The sequence below is a fragment of the Ctenopharyngodon idella genome, chromosome 2 (assembly GCF_019924925.1).
Source record: "Ctenopharyngodon idella isolate HZGC_01 chromosome 2, HZGC01, whole genome shotgun sequence".
Taxonomy (NCBI): domain Eukaryota; kingdom Metazoa; phylum Chordata; class Actinopteri; order Cypriniformes; family Xenocyprididae; genus Ctenopharyngodon; species Ctenopharyngodon idella.
In genome coordinates this window covers 29559949-29578171 of record NC_067221.1, presented here as the reverse complement: position 1 = coordinate 29578171, position 18223 = coordinate 29559949, and the positions used below count along the sequence as shown (strand labels likewise).

The 18223-nt window shown below is 38.6% G+C and overlaps 2 protein-coding genes across 4 annotated transcripts in view; one reads left to right on the top strand and one right to left on the bottom strand.

Annotated features, from left to right (window-relative positions):
* LOC127494164 (stonustoxin subunit beta-like) overlaps window positions 1-18223 on the bottom strand; it is a 231044-nt gene that overhangs the window by 36747 nt on the left and 176074 nt on the right. The gene's annotated exons all lie outside the window — the stretch shown is intronic.
* Window positions 1785-16366, top strand: LOC127494403 (uncharacterized). Its single transcript, XM_051860299.1, has 11 exons — window positions 1785-2127; window positions 3216-3303; window positions 3791-3887; window positions 3959-4077; window positions 4187-4254; window positions 6049-6159; window positions 6553-6636; window positions 8979-9068; window positions 14956-15087; window positions 15216-15244; window positions 15355-16366. Exons 2-11 carry the CDS (start codon window positions 3264-3266, stop codon window positions 15392-15394), a joined length of 810 nt encoding a protein of 269 aa, XP_051716259.1. The 5' UTR covers window positions 1785-2127; window positions 3216-3263; the 3' UTR covers window positions 15395-16366.

The following is an 18223-nucleotide window of genomic DNA, read 5'->3' as shown; positions in this document are numbered from 1 at the left end:
GTATAGAATCCAGTTCAAGGTATTATTGTTTGTGTATAAGTCCCTGAATGGCTTGGCTCCAAACTACTTATCGGATTTTTTCTCCTACCATCAGACCAATAGGCCTTTAAGGTCAAACACACTGTTGCTGTCAGTACCCAAAACACGCTTAAAGTTTAAGGGGGATCGTGCATTTTCGGTGGCAGCGCCCCAGTTGTGGAATAACTTGCCTTTTAGCTTGAGATCAGCCCCTTCAGTACAGGTTTTTAAATCTTTACTTAAGACACATCTTTTTAAAAAGGCTTATGGACTGGAGTAACTACTGTATTCAGTTTTTTGTGTGAATTTAGTGTTGTATACTCTTTGTGATTGTTTTATTTTATTGCTAATAGCATACTTTTATTTCTCTGTGCAGCACTTTGGTCGACTCTGTCGTTATTGAATGTGCTATATAAATAAATTAAACTGAAACTGAAACTGAAACTAGTATTCAGCCCAGTAAAGTACAGTTGTGTGGTTTCAAATAGTCAGAGAATGGAGGCACAGTATCATCAAGTCCTGTGTCTGGATAGAGAGTGAACACTGAATCTGATCCCAGCAAACGTTCCCTGACCTTAGTGCATGTTCCTGTTTGGTTATTTTTTTGGGAACCGATTCCTCAGGAACTGTTGTAAGTCACAGTAGGTTTAGTTTAATGAACAAGAATATCACAAAACAGATTAAGACCTTTTAAGAAAAATTATTAGAGGATTTAGTATTTTATATGTTTGATAAGGAGGATCAGTGAAAATAATGACAAACTAATCCTGTGCCTTTCAGTAATGTTTACAACGAAGCTGCTGATGTCAGTTGTTGAAATTATGACAATAATAAATTGTTTAAATTGATTTCAAAGTCAGAATATTTCTTATTCCTTCTTATCGAGGCTGTTTGATTTAGTTTACCCTAAATGTGCATTAATTATCAAACATGTATTAACATGTAGTTAAGGCTGCTGTTTTCATGCATGAATCCTTATGACTCCTGTCATAGTTAATGATAGCTCTTTATTAGTTCATGATTAGTTCATATCTTCATTAATCATGAGTTCATGTTGAAGAAACTATTAATTCAGCTATTAGTACATGATTATTCATGTACTGTTATTGTAAAGTGTTACAGTATTGGATATTGCTTGTAATTAGGTAACTTATTTTAAGTGACAATAGTGTGTAATAATTATTTCATGTTTATATATATATATATATATATATGTGTGTGTGTGTGTGTGTGTGTGTGTGTAACATATATGTAACGGTAGTGTTGAAGTGAAGTTAAATTAAACATGTTTTGAATATTAAAGGCATGCTGTTTTACTTGGACACTACAGCCCAAGAGCTCATGCACATTTTTTCTTTCTTCCTTGTTTTCTCGTGATCTCACCTTAATTTTCTTTAGCCCTAAGTCATTCAACATTTTCTTCAACATGACGTGGAGAACAAGTTTCATGTATAGTTTATCTATTTAGGCAAATAAGAGGTTGCAGAAAGTATTACCAGTAAAAAAGGCGATGTATAAATGATAGTTTCTTTAATTTGTTACAACAAATTAAGCAGTTATAACAGATATATGCATTTCTGATGCTCAGGAGGAGAACAGCAAATTCTAAAGCAGGGTTTGTCAGCTCTGGTCCTCAAGATCCTCTTTCCTGCAGAGTTTATCTCCAGCCCTAATCAGTTGAGAACCCCTGGTTTAGACTTTGATGTTAGTGCACCTGTCACTCATATCTGTATCACTTCATCTGTGATGAAGTTCACGAGCGTGACTACAGGAAGCAGAAAGTGTTCGACTGCACGGCTCTGTTTCAGCTCAGGGGAGGATGATCTCGCGGTTAGGTGCAGTAGAGACAAACACACACACTGTGTGATCTGAAAGTGAAGGTAAAACAGACCGAGGAGAGAAAATAATGGAAACAGACATTTTCCCCACTCTTGAATATACTGAATGATACAATCGATAATCTTGATGTGGCTTAACAGACGGTAACACCATTTGTAGTTCTGATTTAAGTCTTCTCATTTTCCTACTATATTTTAAAAGAAATAGACGTCAAACACAAGCTTTCTGGTTCTACATCAGCTGACGAGGAAACACTGAAGAGGACAACAGGTAAGAGAACAGATATGAATATGAAATAAACTTATTTAAGAGAGAATTACATACTGGATCAAAGATTCCTCACATTAACACATCTGTCAGGATCAATTAGTAAAAATTTGTAGAAAAATTTGTAAAATGTAAAAAAAATTAAAATTTGTATTTTAAAAGTTGCTAACTCAACATCATTTGCCCATGCTAACCTGAGTGTACAGCTTCTGTCTGACTTTGAGCAAGACTGAACAGAGAATTGCAAACTTTTAAACTTTAAACTTCTGTCATAGTTAGTTGCAGCACTTAAAGTCCTCTGTGGTGAAAATCAAGTTTTTAATGTTGTTTATGTCTATGTGGTGTTTTTATAATGCTTTAAGACAAACCATATGCAAATTCTAAGTCCAAACCAATGCACGTGGATTCAGACAGTTTTGCAAAGGCATTTTACCAATTCATAATTTAGAACACAATTTAAGCGTCAAAAAAAATGTGAGCAGTTCAGTTACACAGCTGTTAAACTGAATATATTTGAAGAGAAGCAAGCTTTTTTCTGAAATATCCACAGCACAAACAACAAATTGCTCACCACTCACAACAGTAGACTCTCCGAGCTGGCATGAGTAAGTAAAAAAAATAAAAAATAAACATGGAGGTGCACAGTAGAGTGCTGGAATATCAACCAACTAAACAAATGAGAATGGACAAAGAACAACTCAAACAAAGGATACGTTTACATGACAATAATGAACTAAAAAACATAAGCCGGGTGCACACTGTGCGATTTTGGCCACAATTTGGTCGTCTAAGACAAATTTTGAGAATCCTAAAAGATTCCTATAATCCTGGGCTAAAGTCTGTAGTCTTTGATCGCTAGTTTGACATGTTCACCGACAGCCGATTAATGACTGTTGCGACAAAATTCTGGCAGTGTCAGAAGATTTGGCACACAGTCCTGCAGCGTGACTTCTCCTACGACAAACGTCAAATTGTCTTGTCAGAGAGGAGGACAGAAGATGTAAAGATGTTCAGTAGTCATTACTGACACTGTCATTTAGTCAGAAACAGTGTTTGGGTTTGATCAAGTTCCTCTAAAAAACATATTTCAGAGACTGAAGACAAAAGAACCCAGAGAGGATCATTTCCAGAGTCTCTCAATGAACACAGAGAAGACGGACTCAACAGACATGAGCAGAAGTAAGAAATGAACAATTCATCTGATCTGATCATCCATAAAGCTTGTGTGAATCATTATTTGAAAACTCTTTCTCCGTCCCTGAATCCCTGTGTAGATGTAAAGCTCCTGCTACAGTAAAGCATTGATGCTCACGTTACTGTCTGTGTTTCTCACAATGATCTGCTTTGTTTTCAGGGAGAAACAGTTCGATCTTCAATCAAACATTTATATTTGGGTTGTTTTCTGAAGATGGACATTATTAACACAAAATGATAGATGACTCACATTTCATCTCATTGCTGTTAAAGCTGATGAATATTGATTGACTTGTGTCCAGATCTACTCATTTTTAAGCTAGTCAACATTTGCTTGGAGTTAGTCAGTTTCTGATCTCGATGGATACTCGATGGCTCTGTATGTTGTAAGATCTGCTGGATGTGTTTCTGAAGTTTCTGTGGTCAGCTGGATTGACGTCAGTCAGTGTTAATAATGTGTTTCTCATTTAAGGATACTGTGGGCTGGAGAATCCAGACTCCACCTCCTACTTGAATGCAGTTCTTCAGACACTCTTCATGACGAAGGAGTTCAGACAACATGTCGAGAGGTAAAGAAACGTCTTTCACTTCCTGCAGTGGAAACAACAGCTGATCAATAAACACTCAATGTCTTCTGTAGTGTTTCATCTGATGATAACTTCATTAAAGAGCTGAAGAAATTGTTCAATGAATTGGAAACACAAGAGAAAAATGCAGTTTCAGCAGCTGGGGTCACCAGAAGCCTCGGCATTACAGACGGTTGGTCTCTTTTATTGCTGTTTCCAGCATTCAGTCAATATTCTTGTTTATAAAAGTTATTCAGTATCAGTGTTTGATTGTTATGTGCTTCTCTCCATCAAACCCAAAGTTTATAAACAACGAGACGCAGCAGAACATCTACATTCGATCCTTAAAAAGACTCCTGGATCCTCTGAGGTAACTAGTTTCTTCTGGATTATTCTGTCCTCTTTTGTCTCAGTGTTCAGTGACTTTCATAAGGAGCATCAGTCATCTCAGTTCAGCTCTGGAAGTGTTTCTCCAGAGAAAGTTCAGACACATTATTGGCTCTTATTTGGTTTTGATCTCCCGATTCATTGTCTGCACAAACTTACTTCACATGGATCCTTGACCAGTGCTTGAATTGATTTACAATCATTCAGTAAGGACTTCAGTAAATCATTCAGTAAAGTAGACTGAAGTCTGGTTGTAATGTCTCTTCACAGAGCTTACACAGATACAGATGGGAGCATTGAAAGCAGGCATCTATCAGTGGATATATTAGGGATCTGCTGATAGACGCCTGCTTTCAAACGCTTCCATGTGTATCTGTGTAAGCCAAGTGTGCCACACAAGTCCTGAAAAGTGAAGCCAAAGCGTCTCGATCGCCCCCAGGTGGTTGGTCCCAGTATAGGTCATAAACCCCGCCCTCTCCAAGTAATTTAATGGGATGCGAGACAAACTGAACAATTAAATTACACTTCAAATATGTAGTTTTTATCACATTGATGTAAGTTCAAATGTTCATAAAAAAAAAAAAAAAGTTTTAGTTACTTATTTGATGCAATAAAAACGGGGGTTTGACATCATGATTGACAGTTAGGGCTTAAAAATGAAAAAAAATTTAATCTGTATAATAATAATATTAATAATACGCACAGCATTTTCTTTATTCAAAAATGAAGAGTCTTGTATCTTAGCCATTACAATGATCTTTTATAACAGTTAGTTTTAAGTCTTACTGTTAAATTCAGGCGATTCAGGCTATATAAACTTCAAGCCAAAATGAATTAAAAAAAAAATTAAAAAAATAAAGTTAACAAATAACATTATTGACCATTATTTTTTAATCAAACTGGTTTCGGAACGTTAATAATACAGAAGGAACGCTGGAACAGAAACGTTAAAATACTGAGAGAAGCTCAATGGGTCTCATTTATCAATCTAGCGTAGAAATAAGAGCAGATATGAGTGCAGAAATCATCTTACAACAGGGTTCTTGTATCCATTCCGACGTCACCAGTAAGTTTGTCACTGATTGGTAAAATCTCCTTAACCTCCTCTTTATTTTGACCATTATTTGCTCCACAGAATCACAACCTGTTCTTCCAGTGTTTCATTATCGGACTCACACTTGGACTGATATGGTACAATCAATCCCACTGTTACTGTCTTTACAGTGTGTACAATCATTAGGAAGCCTCCAGAGCTGAAGTCCAGTTGTGGTAATGGGCGCTTTGTTTCAGACACACTGTAAGCAGTAGATCAATCACAACAGACTGGGCCATCTGACCAATCAGAGCAGAGCAGGCACATGGAAAGAGGGGTTTAGAGAGAAATCATTGAAAAATGTGGTGATGTGCAATGTATATAATGAGATGTATATAATAATGTATATAATTTTTCAGCTTTGATGCATGTAAACCTGTTTAAGGACACTTCCGAAACAAAATTAGGAACTTCTTGCATAATGAGCAACAGTTGTTTGTTGAGTTTGTTACCCTCTAAATAGAATATTAATATATTATAGAATTAAATATATTTTATATTGAAAGACTAACTACCACCCCTCAACCACTTGTTGTCATGTGACACAATTAAAGGTTTATGAGCAGTTTAATGTGATGGAGGATAAACTGCAGAGAATGATTATTTTAACATGATTAAAGAATGATTAAAGCATGTATATATCTGTGAATCATCATTAAATCTGTTTTATTGACACCTTTGCAGCTTTTTAAGGTCTCAACGACCAAAAGAGCATGCGTGTCATGCAGAGACAAACAAGAACCCTGTCAGGATTTTCTCTCATTGCCAGTCTCTTTTAAACACTCTCAGGATGTGGTAAGCAGATCTTTGCTCATCTGAATTACTCTCTAAGAATGTTTAATTTCACTCAGTAGGGCTGATTCACTAATGTTTACTGTCAGTTGTTCATACTTTAGTCTGACAGATTCGTCACTCATGATCAAGCTAAATTTAGATTCATTATTCTAAATATTTGGTCAAATGTTTGTTAAAGTGAACCTTTAATTCAAAAACATAAAAATAGCTTTTTTATTTAGTTAATTTGAGCTTCTTCTCTAAACAACATGTATCTTTGCTCCATTGCTCATTGAAACATGCTTCAGTGGGACTCTGTTGAATATATGTCTATATTTTAAGTGTATTAATGTACAAGCTTGAATGATCAGTGCAACTGTGCAATCTTATTTTGAAATATTTCTTTCCATTTAGGAAGTTGCTTTAGAGGCACATATTCTTCAAATGTGTGAAAAGTATCAGCTGCGTTGTCGTAACTGTCAGAAAACAACAGTCTGGGCAAGTATCTTTTCTATCAGGTAATATCTGTTTTAATGTGAAATAATTTGTGAAATATAGTGTGGATTGATTTACATTTAAGTAAATCAGTTTAAAATGATTCTGTTAATAATAAAACTGCAGTACATAAACTCTTCCATACTTTAAATAAAAAGAAAATACACAATAGCATTTTCTAAGATGAAATTGTAACGAGGCGGGACTCAAGGTAAGATCCATCTGCAGGCTTTTATTAAACAGAGTTCGTAGTAAGACAGGCAGGGGTCAAACAATGGCAAACAGGTATGGCAGAGAGCAGGCAGAATCGTGGTCAGGATACAGGCAATGGGTCAGGGCTGGCAGATAACAATCACAAAGCCAGGAAACAAACAGTCCAAAGGGCAGCCAGCAGAGTATCGTACGTGCCCTGGAGACCTACTGGCAGGTGAGGGTGGATGTACAGACAGTAGGGAGGTCTCCAGGGCAGGTCAGGAGCCTCAGGCAGCCACGGCGGGTCGGGAGCCGTGGGCGGCCATGCCAAGTAAGAAGCTGGCTTGTGGTGGGCTGGAACTGGTTCATCGAAGGCCGGAGTGGGCTCGTGGGCTGACTCGGGCTCTGGTGCGGAGTCTGGAGCTAACTCGGGCTCTGGTGCGGAGTCTGGAGCTGGCTTGAGGGCAAGGAGCTTGGGTGGCACAAGAATGGCCTCTGGGGCGGCCTCCAGGCCTACAGCGAACTCTGGGGCAGACTCACGGGCTGGAACGGGTTCTGGGAGATCTGATGAGGCGAGACGAGGCTCTGGGAGATCTGATGAGGCGAGACGAGGCTCTGATGAGGCGAGACGAGGCTCTGGGAGATCTGATGAGGCGAGACGAGGCTCTGGGAGATCTGATGAGGCGAGACGAGGCTAGGCTCTGGAAGATTTGATGAGACGAGACTCTGAAGCTGATTCATGGGCTGGGGCCAATGTGTGCGCAACCCACACACACCAAATGGCTGTGGCCATAATGGTCAGCACTGTAGTGTCTGAGGGCTCAGGCGTGGCAGCCATCTTGTCCGTAGACACTGGCAGGGTGGCCCTCTTGTCCGTAGCAATCGGCGGAGGCTTTGGAATTCCAGCTGCTCGTGCTGAAATCAGCGGTGGATCGTCCACATTGGACAATAATCCTCTCCGCTCTCGGACGGATCCAGAGACTTGACTTTGCTCAGGAAGATCAACTGGGACTTGACTTTGCTCAGGAAGATCAGCGGAGACATGGACTGGTGTTGTTGTGATGGTGGCCGCCATTTGAGTGTCCTTTGGTGCGGCGGCCATTACGTGATTAAGGGAGGTGTCGCATTTCTCCGTGACACCCACAGTAAATAGAGAACCAACAGACAACAAAGCATAATCCAGAAAGCAACTAAGTGATGAACGCGGTCCCTCTTGTCTAAGTTTGTTCTGAAGAGGTTGCTTAACGCCATCACAAAAAAAAGTCTATCAGTGCACAGACAGGCAGATCTGAATAATACGCAATGTCTAAATAATCCTTGATATAATCCTCCAACGATCTTGGGCCCTGCTTCAGCCATAACAGCAATAATGCAACGTTCCTACCAGACCAGTGTTCTCCAGAAAAGCTGCTTGATCCTTGTGTTGGCGAGGTCTTCTGTAACGAGGCGGGACTCAAGGTAAGATCCATCTGCAGGCTTTTATTAAACAGAGTTCGTAGTAAGACAGGCAGGGGTCAAACAGTGGCAAACAGGTATGGCAGAGAGCAGGCAGAATCGTGGTCAGGATACAGGCAATGGGTCAGAGCTGGCAGATAACAATCACAAATCCAGGAAACAAACAGGCCAAAGGGCAGCCAGCAGAGTATCGTAGACAGGAACAAACAGGATCAGAAACAGGCAGACAAACATGGTAAATAACGCTTAGAATTGCTACAGAGTAAACAAGACCTCACAAAGTGTGTGTGGATGTGAGTGGCTTAAATAGTCCGGGTAATGAGCTGCAGCTGGGTGTGGTGATTATTGATTGGTGAAGTGAGTGCAGGTGATAGGCAGGGAGGATTGTGGGAAATGAAGTCCAGGAATGACCGGAACTGTGACAGAAATACTGAAAAGTTGGGTCATTCATTTAATAATAATGCAAATACTCTTTTCTCTTTTGATTGTTCATAGAATCCTCATGTGGTTGTAACATATACTTTGTTTGGATATTAAACTAGTTAGTAATAATTTGTTGTTGATTTGTATCTAATTGTTCAATGCTGTATTTGCTTCATGAATACTTTGTGAAGAAAGAAAGCACAACTCATTCATGCTGGGTTGTTTTCATGTTAAATTCTTGCAGTGTATTATGAACTAAATTATTTTCTCAACAGAAAAGTGAGATGATCACCTTTCCAAAACTACTGATTATTCAGTTGAGGAGGTCTGGTGACAAGGAAGTGCTCATTCGTCCTCAGATTAAGGTACTGAAATAATTTGTGCCTCAGCCCTACAAAGTTTAGCTCCAGCCTCAATGAAACACATTGATCCAGCTAATCAAGTCCTTCGGTCTTATTTGAAAATGACGGGTCTGTGTGTTGGAGCAGGGCTGGAACTAAACTCAGTAGGGCTGTGACCCTCCAGGAACTGAGTCTGACACTGATTTAGGTATCAATATGTCTTATTGACCCTTCTGAGTTAACTCATTAGCGGGTTAGTAGAGTACTCAATGACCCGAGCTGCACGTGTCCAGTAAGGGAATCATCCTCACTGTGAAGTGCTGGGGAGGCTCCAGGAACAGATGAACACACCTGCACTGCAGTGCCGGCGAATTACAGTTACACCCCATAATAGACCAGAATGATCAATGAAGACCAGGAGTCAAAGTTGAAGATCAGTCAGGTGACAGACAATACTGAAGACAGAGTTCTCCACACTTACAAAGACTGTAGGAAACGAGTAAGAGATCCAGCCTCAAACTAACGTAGAATACAGAAACACTAGTACTTACAGTTGAATAATTAAATAATCAGTTAATTGTGTAAGGAACCCCCCATCGGCCCAAAAACAGAATCCGACGGCCTGGGCGAAGGTGTAATGCGTCTATGTCTTTTCAGCGCCCATGTGAAGTTCAACTTAATTGTTCTGTGAAGTTCAATTTAATTGTTAGAATTTAGTTTCAGGTTTACTTTAGCTGCTCGTTTAATCTGACTCCAGTTTCAAATGATTATTACTCTTAGATTGTGTTTCCAATTAGAAATTAATCATTGGTTATGTATTCATTTAGATCTTTGATTATTCTGATTACCTTATATTTTCAATATTACATTTGTTCACTGCGTCCCGGCATCGCTTAGAAAAGTCACTTCGGCCGACAGTGCTCTTCTCGGGCACAAACTAGTCAGTTCTGACCTCAGAGGATGCAGGGTAAATATCTATCTTTAAGTTGTTCGTGCTCTGCTTACTCGTAACAAAAAGCATAGTTTTTATATATTTACGAAAACTGCAACTTACTTGTCCTATTTCTTTGAGATCTTCTCTCTAAATGAGTTTTTTAGCTTTATTGCAGGGTACTTGATCTCAGCTGTTGTCTTCGCAGGAAAATCAAGTTCTTTACACAAATGAGGTCATTTAAAGGTGCAGTATGTAAGAATTGTCCGCTAGAGGTCGCTAGAGGTCTATTCAAAACAAAGGCGTAGCTTGATGATGCCAAGTTTTAGCGTGGAATCTTGGGACATGTGGTCCACCTCAACGGACGGTGCAAAAGAATCGGGATAGGGCTCGTGAAGAAATCATGTTCATGGATGCGATTATTAGCTTTACTGTAGTATGAAGCAGAGCAGGAGCGAGTGTTGTGAAGCTGAATGAGGAGCTGGAGCGATTGTGCAACACACGCCTCACGAGCAGCGGGACTTTTATTATGACACAGTCACTGGCGCTGCTTCTGCTTTTCCGGTCATGAGTATGAGGTAACGCAGCTCTGTTTATCATATTAGATACATTTGAGAGTGTTGAAAATGATGTTATAACGTTACTCTGTGCGTTCGCTCGGCGGCTGCTGTGAGACACTGTTACACACTGCAGTAAGATAGATCGATTTAAGAATATCATATTAAATGCTGGATGGCTTGTGTTGATAAATGGCATGCAATTAATTTTAAAACGTATTGTATGATGGAGAAAATGCTGTATTACTGTTATGCATGGTAAAAAAAAAAAAAAAAAATCAACTAGATTTAGCCTAAACAATAAGACTAAACATGTTAAGTTATAACAATTAGTTTTCTGTCTATAAATACATCAACAGTTGTTCTATTAAAACATGTAAATTTAAAAAAAACGGAAACCGAGGGTATGACGCAAATGACAGGTGACTCCTCACACGTCCCGGAGCCTTGGTTAAAATTGAAATTTTGACATGATTTACAAATAGTTGGAAACATTTGGGATATTGTAAGTACTCGAGTGAACAAAATATATAACACTGGCCTAGTGGTTTCTGGATATCATCTGAGCCACTGTTGAATTCTCCTGGAGAATATTGCTTTGGCAAATATATCCATATTTGACTCAAACATGGGTTGAAACAACCCAGCATTTTGTAGAGCGTGAAAACTACATCCACACAGAGCACTGACAAACTTCACATGATGTATAGTTTAACATAGTGACCAATGTTGCTATAACCCCTAAAAAGAATTACATATGTATATGTGTTAGTGGATACATGTAATGTTTTATTGACCTTCATGACCTTAGACACAGCTGTCTTTACATGTCTCGAACAGCTATCATAAGAGCAGAATAATAAGAGTTCAAACTTTGTTCTCTTTCTACAAAATATGACTCCTGGTTAATGTACTTGTATGAGCAATTTAGGGCCCGTCCACACGGAGATGTGTTTAGGTGTATATGCATAAATTTTGTATCATATAGGTGTTTCATCCAGACGGATCCGGCTTTTTCAGAATGTGAATACGCTAATTTTTGAAACCAGGTCTCAGAGTGGATAAATCTGAAAGTGACATCCTTGCGTTTTCGTGTGTACAGCCAATCCGTATATTTTGTGAAACGATGATGTCATCAACCCACGTGTCGACCCTAGTCAGACATCGCTACGTCACGTAACAACAACAGCGGACTAAAGCTCACAAGGTTTATGCACATGCTCCAAGTCTTATTTTCCATTTCTAGTGAATCTCTGTGGCAGAATTACAGCACCACATACTGATCTGGCATGTATACTACATTGTTTTGAGTCGGTTTCATATGTACACAGATATTTCTTGAGGGAAGAAAAAATAAATAAATAAATAAAAATAATTCGGATAGGGAAAGCTCTGGCTTTGTGTGGATGTAGCCTTAATTACAAAACAAGTACATATTTATTATCAGGAAGTCAGGCTAAATGAGTAAACTTATTACATTCTGGACATGGGTCAGAATCTCATATACGAAATACAGACATTGACGTGTCAGTTGTGGCTTAAATCATGCGCACGACACAGGAGAATATAACAAACAGTCTGTAATATATCCAAAAGGGGACATGCATAGATCACATGGAGTAATATAGTACACAACCACATAAACTAAAGTGAGACTGAACACAGAACAAAAGGAACAAAGATCTTAAACACAGAGAGAGATTCTTAACTAGAACAGAAACAGGTGTGAGATTAATCAGAAACCATGGAAATAATAATGACGACAGGCCTGTTGTATGAAGCTATAACAAACTCAGTTTCAATTTGATTTGACAAATCCATATAAATAAGCTCGGTATATAAATATAAGTTTGGTATAAACGTTCTTTTTTGTGATTAACTCTGAAGCGCATGAACCGGAAAGTGTGACACGTGCGGCAAACAGCCAATCACACGGAAGATGGAGCGTGTCCGTTTGATTCACTTCTCGCAAGAGCCATGCAATTCACTTCTCTTCTGAAGATAAAAAGATCGTTATGAAAAATATCATGAAATTAAATGTTTTTACAAAGCAGGAAGAAACTTTGAGAAGGCAACTGAAAGAAAATATCTGACTAAATAAATGCATGTCAATCAAACTAATAGGGTTAGGATTAGAATTTATTTATTTTAATTTTTTTAGAAAGGGTTATAATTTACATAGTTTCACAAAGAGCTCAAAAGAATATATGTAATCTTAACCTGTTTTAAAGCTGGAGATCCAGACACATAATCTAAAATACAGGCAACAAGTCAATATCCAGGCTGGCAATCCAAACAAGTAAGGAAATACAGGCAATAAATCCAAAAACCAAGAGACATGAACCAGGAATAATGCTCAGAGATGCCGTAGTTACACTAGACATGCAAGACTTGAATGAACCAGGTTTATATAGGCAGACACTAACAAGCAAATGAACAACAGCTGAATGTAATCATGGCTGATTAGTGAATCAGTGGATTGTGGGAAATGGAGTCTATGATAGTGAGGCCATCAAGGGCACTCCTGTGGCCTGTTGCACAGAGCCGATTTCAGTAACTGCTGGAGTGGATTTACAATCCTTCTTACTGTATTATATAATGAATTGGAAATCATAAAGTTACGAGTCTGTTTACTTCGGAGTGACAACAATCATGGCCACCATATTGAAGGGTCGTTCCAAAACGAAGTGCTCAAAACTGGCCACTTCAAAGGGCCCTTCGGAATGAAGGATTATGAAGGGTACAACTGATGGACACTTCGGGCCCCCGCAATCCTTTGCTCAGGGAAGTTCTGGGTACAGGAGGTTTGGAGTTCGATTTTAACTATAAATGTATGTATAGTATTTTTCTATACTACTGTAATATTTATACGAGTTAGATTTGGTACATTATTATAGTCAAAACGACATTGTACTTCAACAACAATACTTAACAGCTCCCTTTATCAGTCCATTCAAATGTTTCAAATACATAGTCAAAATATACATTATATTTAACGTAAATAAATAAACTAACGTTAAACAATGCGTGTTTTTGGGGGGGTTGACCAGCGTACAAAATGTGAGGCAAAGGCGCTTCCTTGATTGTTTCATTAAGATGACGCTGAAGTGCTTTCCAGAACAAGAGTTTTTTTGAGCCCTACACCCTTCATCCCTTCGAAGCTCTCACTCCGGAGGGTAAACCCTTTGAAGGGATTAGGGCATAGGGATCAGCCCTTCTGAATGGAACACAGTGAGGGTTAATCTTCAGAAGAGAAGTAAATTGCGCTGCTCTCTTGTGAGAAATGAATCAAACGGACGCTCTCCATTCTCCGTGTGATTGGCTGTTTGCCGCACGTGTCACACTTTCAGGTTCACGCGCTTAAAGGCAGGAACACACCAAGCCGACGGTCGGCCGTCAGGCAGTTTTTGTTTGTCAGCCGACTAAGTTTTCTCAGTGTGTTCCTCACTGTCGGCTGAAGTTGGTCCCCTTCGGCTTTTTTTCGGCCGATTCGACATGTTGAATCAGCGTCAGAGCTCCTCGGTCTGTCGGGCCATCTGATCATTCTGATTGGCTGTTCAGCTACTGCCACCTGCTGGTACGGAAAGGCATTTCATCTTACGCAGGCGCAGAACGGACGTGCTACTTGGCTGTCGGCTGTTGGTTTGGTGTGTCAGGCCAACTTTGGATCCAGATGCTGCTGACGTGACCCAACCCCGCAGTCTGCTTTCATCGCCACTAGTTCGTCAGCATCGGCTTGGTGTGTTCCTGCCTTAAGAGTTAATCAAAAAATCTGGATTAAACCTGAGTTGACACAGAAAGTTTATACCGAGCATTGTGCAACATCTGATCCTGAATTAAACCAGCTTGGATTTATCTGGATTTGTCAACTCTAAACCTACTCTGAATCTCAGAGTTTGTTCAACTAGGTTCATGCAACAGGCCACAGCTGGTGATGCTGACTTTATGGCATCAGATACAGGTCACTTTACTCACAGCTGATTGATCGAGTTTGGGTTTGTGATCTCTAACCCAGAATAAATCCTGCTCCGGAGCACGTTAGCCGTGTAGCGCAAGTTACCATATCAATGAAACCCGTTAAAACCAATCCACCTTCATGAGCCTGAAAAACAGAGTTTGCTCAAATGAATCTTGAACTTACTTGTGTAGAAACTGAAACCATCTTCGTGCAACAGGCCACAGGAACACAGTAACACAATGAAAGTAAACAGACTCATAACATTATGATTTCCAATTCATTATATAATCCAGTAAGAGGGATTGTAAATCCACTCCAGCAGTTACTGAGAACTGTCTGATTGACTGACTAAAAAAACTGTAATGAGTTTAGTTATGAAGAAGACAATATAAAACTAGTGTAATATTACATTAGATTTGACACAGTGGCGTTATTATTGACTGGGTTCCTCCTGTTATATTGCAGGTTTCCTCTCACACGTATGAACTCTATGCCATAGTAAACCATGAGGACACATATTGTAGTGGATACTATTATGCAGACATCAAATGTGAAGATGAAATCTGGCGTCGATTTGATGATTGCAGTGTCTCAGAGGTATTTATACATTTCTATGTGTAAGTTATGCACAGGCTTTGTTGTGTCACTGAAGAATTAGTGTATGTAATCTTTGAAAATGTGTTTTCGTATAATTACTCATATCTCATGTCATTTTTTCCTCAAAGACTCCCAGTGACGAGCGCCCTACACTCAGGTATCAGTGTTATTTTTGATCAGCAGCTTCTGTGACTTTGTTCATGACAGATATTATTGTCTTAGTGAGTTCATATCTGAACAGATCTTAAAGTGTCTGTTTCTTCACAGGAGTTCAGAAGCCCATCTACTCGTGTTCAGACAAGTATAATCAGCATGCAGCATTCAATAAATCCAGTAATACATGACTTCAGATTCACAAGAAAACACATTTATAAATCAGCCTAGAAATCTTGTTCACTGGCAAATATACATTGCAGAAAAGTACCAAATCAAAACTCATTTCATATTTGATGACCTTTACACAGTTATTGAACTGAACTGAATCAACATTGAACTGAATTGATCTGAATAATAACTCTATTGTCTTCTGTAGAGCTGATCTACAGCTGAATCTGAATTATTCTCATATTTGATGAAGTTTGATTCAGTTATTTTCCTCTTTATTCCTGTGAAGTTGATTTAAAACAATCTGTAACATGAAACATATTCATGCATTTATTCATCTTTCATGTTAATCATTTAATGATTTATGGCTTATGATTTTTCAACATTATCTTTGATTTCATATACTCATGTACTCCTACTCCATATATTAATCCTCATCATATTTTCAAGTATTTACTCTTTATTGTACTCATGGTTATGGTTATTCTTTCATCTTTAAGAGAATGTATTGTGCTGTATTCAGTTGTTCTTCAAGTGTTTCAGTGTTCAGGTCATGTCGACACGTTTGTGGTTAGATATTGGACGCCTGCCATGTACTGCAGAAGTGATGATCATTTTGAACTTGATGTATCTTTGCATCAAAATATGTCTGTTTCCATCTCTGCAGACATGAGATAATGCAAGATCTGCTTCTGCTTCTTCTCTTCTACCTCTCATTTCATTCTGCAAATATCTTCCTTCTTCTGTTCTCCCTTTCTCTATATTCTGATCTTCACTCTTCATCTGTTCCATACAATACTCTGGATTCTATTATAAACTATTATTTACTTCAGTCATTTCTTTGTGTCTATAATGTGTACTTTATTATTCCTTATTCAGATTTGATCTCTGACATAATCATTGCTGGACTGTCTGGATATATAAATAAATAAAACAGTCATCCTGTCACCATAAACTGGCCTGTCAATCATTCTGTCTCAGTTTACACCCCTCTCTAATTCTCATTTATTTTATCTATTTATTTTTTACATTTCTTCATATATATATATATATATATATATATATATATATATATATATTCATTATTTTGGCAGCTTTGGAATTCCGTAGAAAATATGAATCATACTAAGTAATCATACTTGAAAATGCAGAAAGACATTACATAGTTCAGTGAATAGGCCTAATGTTGCTGATTACAGTGTGAATATTGAGAATTATAGTAAATTACTGAACATATAACATGAATATATGAATGAATAATATAATGTATTCATATGAACAACCTGGAGGAACACTTTCATATAAATGAACTCATGTAAGTTATTTAGCTTTATCTGAAGTCACGTGATCATCTGTGTGTTTTCTTGAAGAACAGCCCCATCTGCTGGTCATTCATGAGTTCATCATGACAGTCATTGGGGGCTGATATATATTTGATCATGTTCTGTTATCACAGATTATTTCACTTAATTTATCTGAATCTACAGCAATGGTTTATGTTCTGCATGTTTGGAATTCCTTTTGGTTGAAATTCTTCCCACTCTTCAGATCTCGTTAAATAAGGAGAGACGAATCTTACCGGCTCTGCTATTGGACAAAACATTGCGGTCAAATTGAATCACATGGGCCTCGGTAACCAATCTATGGGTACCGAAGACGTCACATGCCTGCCGCCATTTTTGTGTCTGACATCAAAGAGCATAGAACCAGAGATTGTATATAATAGCAAAGAATAAACACTAACAAGAAGCAACACTCAATAGAACGTTCCATTGAAACACCAGCGCCCAGCAGCGGCCCTGCGTTTCCGCCATTTTGGGGTGAAAGCGAGTCGGCAGTCCACTAGTTTCAGCTGCTTTGTTAAAACAAAACGTACAGTAAAGCTGAAATCCAACCTGAATGATGACAACACAGAATAAAATACTATCACTAGTGATCATCAAATCCTAAAGTATTGTTTAGTGTAAAACATGCTGAAGATTGGGAAACAGGATGTCAATTAATTAAATGATTAGCTATTTCCCTGCAAAAGCTGTTTAATCAGCATAGTGAAGCCTCTCATCCATTGACACCCATTCAAAAAACAGCCTCTGGTCTCCTTCCCTGCGTACCGCCGGAGGAGTGTTAGCATTAGCCGTTATGCTTCTTTGGCTAAAGGTTGCAAGCTTGCCTTCCACTGGCTTTGATAGAACCCAAGAGGCAAAACTCTGATGCTTTTTGGGTAACAGCCACTAGGTGGCGCTTCAGTAGCGTGGCAGCCATTTGTGGGTGAAAATGCCAACTGGACAATAGAATCCTATGATGCCCAAAATCGACGAATCTCACAACCAAATCAGCAACAGAAAATTTCTCAAATTAAGTCATCAGTGTCTGAACATGTGAATGGTGACAGGCAATTGCCCTGGAAATAAGGCCTCGGTGAAACTTTTAACGCACCCTCAACATTAGCTGAGATATAGGGCCAACGATGCAATCGTTCTTCTAACTGTTCTGTCACGCTTTGTCAATTTAATTTAGTCCATAACATCATAACGCTAAAATAAAAAAGTCTAAAAATTTGAATGATGATAGTCAAGCACCCCAGTTGAGCCAACAATGTAATGGCTCTCCAAACTGTAGTGTGAGATTGGGTCCATAACTTCAAAATGGTACAGTAACCAACAATGCAAGGGCTCGTTCAGTTCAATGCAATTTAATTCACATTCACTTGTATAACGCTTTTCACTATACATATTTCAAAAGAAGTTTACAGCAAGTTCATGTTTCTATGTGACAAAAACACAACAGTCTTCTTTTATGAGATGATATCATA